Source organism: Corylus avellana, chromosome ca1 (genome assembly GCF_901000735.1).
Source record: "Corylus avellana chromosome ca1, CavTom2PMs-1.0".
Lineage (NCBI taxonomy): Eukaryota > Viridiplantae > Streptophyta > Magnoliopsida > Fagales > Betulaceae > Corylus > Corylus avellana.
Genome location: NC_081541.1, coordinates 47808638 through 47811947, shown reverse-complemented (window position 1 = coordinate 47811947; position 3310 = coordinate 47808638). Strand labels below are relative to the sequence as shown.

Below are 3310 nucleotides of genomic sequence, written 5' to 3'. Positions count from 1 at the left end.
AAATTGGTTTTCGGGCTTATTTTAGGTATTTGGCCTAAAATAAGCCAATTTTTTTTTTTATAAGTTGGCCCATTTTTTTAAAAATCTATTAGTTTCTTTGTCTAAATTAAAAGGGCTTTGTTGTAATTATTCCAAATAATTAAAAAATAAACCTAAAAAAGTCCAAAAATTCTAAAAAATCAATGTTTTTGCCTATTTGGGCCTTAGAAATAAAAATTTAATTTTTTAAAATACCCTAAACCTAAACCTAAGTGTAAAATATATATATATAAATATTATTAAATAAAATGGAAACCGGTTCCGGTATTCCCGGTAAAAACCGGGTACCAAAAACTGGTACCGGAACCCAGGTACCCAATTTTTGGATTTTTCAAACCAAAATCGGAATCGGGACTCTGGTGTCCTAGTTTTCTGGTTCCACTTCCAATTTTTCGATAATTTTTGACACCCCTACATCCTGCCCACTTTGCTAGGTTTTGATGGAAATATAAAATCCAGCTAGTTACTTTTTCTTGTTTTTTTAATAATAGAGCAGTTTTATCAATATATATTCTTAAAAGTGACAAGATGGGAAAAAAAAGAAGAAAAAGTTTTCACTTATATATATATATATATGGTGAATTGGTGAAACATCTTTTTTTTAAAAAAAGATAAAAATATATAATTAAAACGAATGGAAATATTATTATGGAATAAAGTACTAATTTTATTTTTGATTTTCTAGAATCATCCATGCTCTAAATTGGATTGGTGAATGCACTGACGTTCGAAAAGAACGTGGGTAGATCCCCCACCCTTCATATCTCATGGGTCCATCTTAGCAACTTTTCAGTGCTGAAGGCTGAAGCTTATATGCCATGTAGTTAACTCTTTAAGTGGGGCCTTAAGCTTACTACTTGACCACATCAAACTATCATTTATTTATTAAAAACTCAATTCCATCACTCAACCTCATTAAAAAACTTGAAATGACCAAAATGCTATAATTTTATAAACAAAAATTATATATAATACCCTTAAAATTCAACAAATTAAAAAAAAAAAACTTATTAATGTATCAGTAGTTTCAATAAAAAAAATAAAAAACCAAAGACCAAATAAAATTAAAACAAAAAATAGAAATATATAAAAATTTAAAAAACACTTATAAATTAACTTAAACATATAAAAAAATAAAAAAATAAAAAACAGTTAAAAAAGTCTTAAACTAAAAAAATATAAATGCAAAATCAGTTAATGCGGTTGGCCTAAATTACAAATTCATCCGTATGACATAAAAAAATAAAATAAAATAATTCAGAGATTATCGAAATAGGCCAAAATAACAATTTAGTTCCAATAATCAAATTCCGTCAAAATACTTGACAGATTTCATTAGTGTATCACGTCATCACCAATAGAATGATGATACATGCCATTCTTAATTAGAAATAAATAAATATATTAAAACTATAAATATATGAGCTAAAAAAAGCTTATAAATTATTTTTTTTTTAAAAAAAAAAAAGAAAAAAAAAAGGGTGGCTGCCTTCCTTTTTTTTTTTTTTTTTTTAATTTTATTTATTTATTTATTTTTTTAATTTTATAGTTTTATATATTTATGTATGGCTATTCTAAGCGTGAAAGAATCTTAAAAAATTGCAGAAAATACTTGGATGATCAATTTTAGCTTCGTCATAATCTTGCCCTCATTAATATATATATATAGTGGGAAATAATTTGGAAATGATATTTCTCTTCACTTTTGTCATTTCAATTTCTACAAAACTTATCCTCCAAGATTTGGCTTAATCTTCGTCTTGGTCATCGTCAACATTGTGGTAGTGTCAAGTTGCCCCACAATTATTGAAGGAAAGTGGATGGTAATTGGAAACAGCTGGAAAAGATTGGCCTACAACTATTGAAGGAAAGTGGATGCATATTGCAGGCTTCCTTTTGCTTTTACTCGAAAAACTGATCATATATTCAGGACACAGCCGACTCCTTTTAACTCACAAGACACAGCCTCCTTTTTCAGTCAAGTTTACAGCAAGCATTTCCGTATCCATGGCTGCTCAAATCCGTTGGAATTATGACGTCTTCTTAAGTTTCAGAGGTGAAGACACTCGCAAAACTTTCACCGATCACCTCTACACCGCCTTGAGGAATGCCGGAATTTGCACATTCCGAGATGATGATGATCTTCCTAGAGGGGAGTACATCTCTACCAAACTGCGCAAAGCTATTCAAGAATCAAAGGTTTCTATTGTGGTTTTTTCAAAAGGATATGCTTCTTCCAGTTGGTGTCTTGATGAGCTTGTGGAGATCGTACGTTGTAAGAATTCTATAAGCCAAACTCTTCTTCCCATATTTTATGATGTGAACCCATCCGATGTGCGAAAACAAACCGGAACTTTTGCCGAAGCATTTGCTGGGCATGCAGACCGGTTTCAAGCGGAGATGGAGAGGGTGCACAAGTGGAGAACAGCTCTTACCGAAGCTGCAAACATTTCTGGCTGGGATCTCCAAGACGTTGCAAACGGGTATTATATATGTTATTGTCTCTTGTGCTTTTTATGCAACGTTATTATTAATATTTTATTTTATTTTTTGTCTTTTGTTTTTCTTTTAAATGTCAATCGAAAATTGATAAAAATTAAATTGAAGTTTAGCTAAAAATAGATTGACGATTTAACTTTATATGACTACTGATCCACATTTAACTTGGTTATAGAAAAAGTAATACGAGTTTTATAGTGACAGGCAATTTTGGATCTCAGATCAAATCTTTAAGTTATTTTGAAATTAAACTCAATTATTTTCACGGAAAAAGATCTTGAAACTCAAACATTTAGGGTGTGTTTGGCAAAAGACTTGAAAAAAGGGAGTGTATTGGAACTGTAGAAGATTTGATTGATGTGAGAAAAAAAAGTAAGAACGTTTTGTATTAAAAAAGTAAAAAAAAATTGTTTTGTAGTGATTTTTTTTAAATAATAATAAAAAGTGATTAATGTGATATAAAAAGTAAGAATGTTGAAATTTATTTTGAGATGAATTTTTTTGGTCTTTGGGTCCATTCCCGTCCATGTTAGTTTGTGATAAAATTAAATGGGTGGTAGGCAATGGAAATTTGATTTCCCTTTGCTTGGCATCCTGATTGATCCCTAGTCCATATGTTTGCCAACCTTTTTGTTTTCAGTCTGAAAAATAAATACATCAACTAGCAAGATAAAATGCCCCTGAAAATACAAAATACTTTTTAAATACCTATCTTCTTCTCTGGTTGTAGGAATATTTTGACAAATTAACAGGTGCTTAAACTTCACATTGG

The 3310-nt window shown here is 30.0% G+C and overlaps 1 protein-coding gene across 2 annotated transcripts in view; it reads left to right on the top strand.

Annotated features, from left to right (window-relative positions):
• Positions 1 to 1776: 1776 nt before the first annotated feature.
• LOC132167511 (disease resistance protein RPV1-like) overlaps positions 1777 to 3310 on the top strand; it is an 11020-nt gene continuing 9486 nt past the window's right edge. For both annotated transcript variants that reach the window (XM_059578508.1, XM_059578507.1), the window contains exon 1: positions 1777 to 2522. In XM_059578508.1, the coding sequence (XP_059434491.1) occupies positions 1915 to 2522 (608 nt within the window). In that variant the 5' untranslated portion in view covers positions 1777 to 1914. The remainder of the gene's footprint in view (positions 2523 to 3310) is intronic.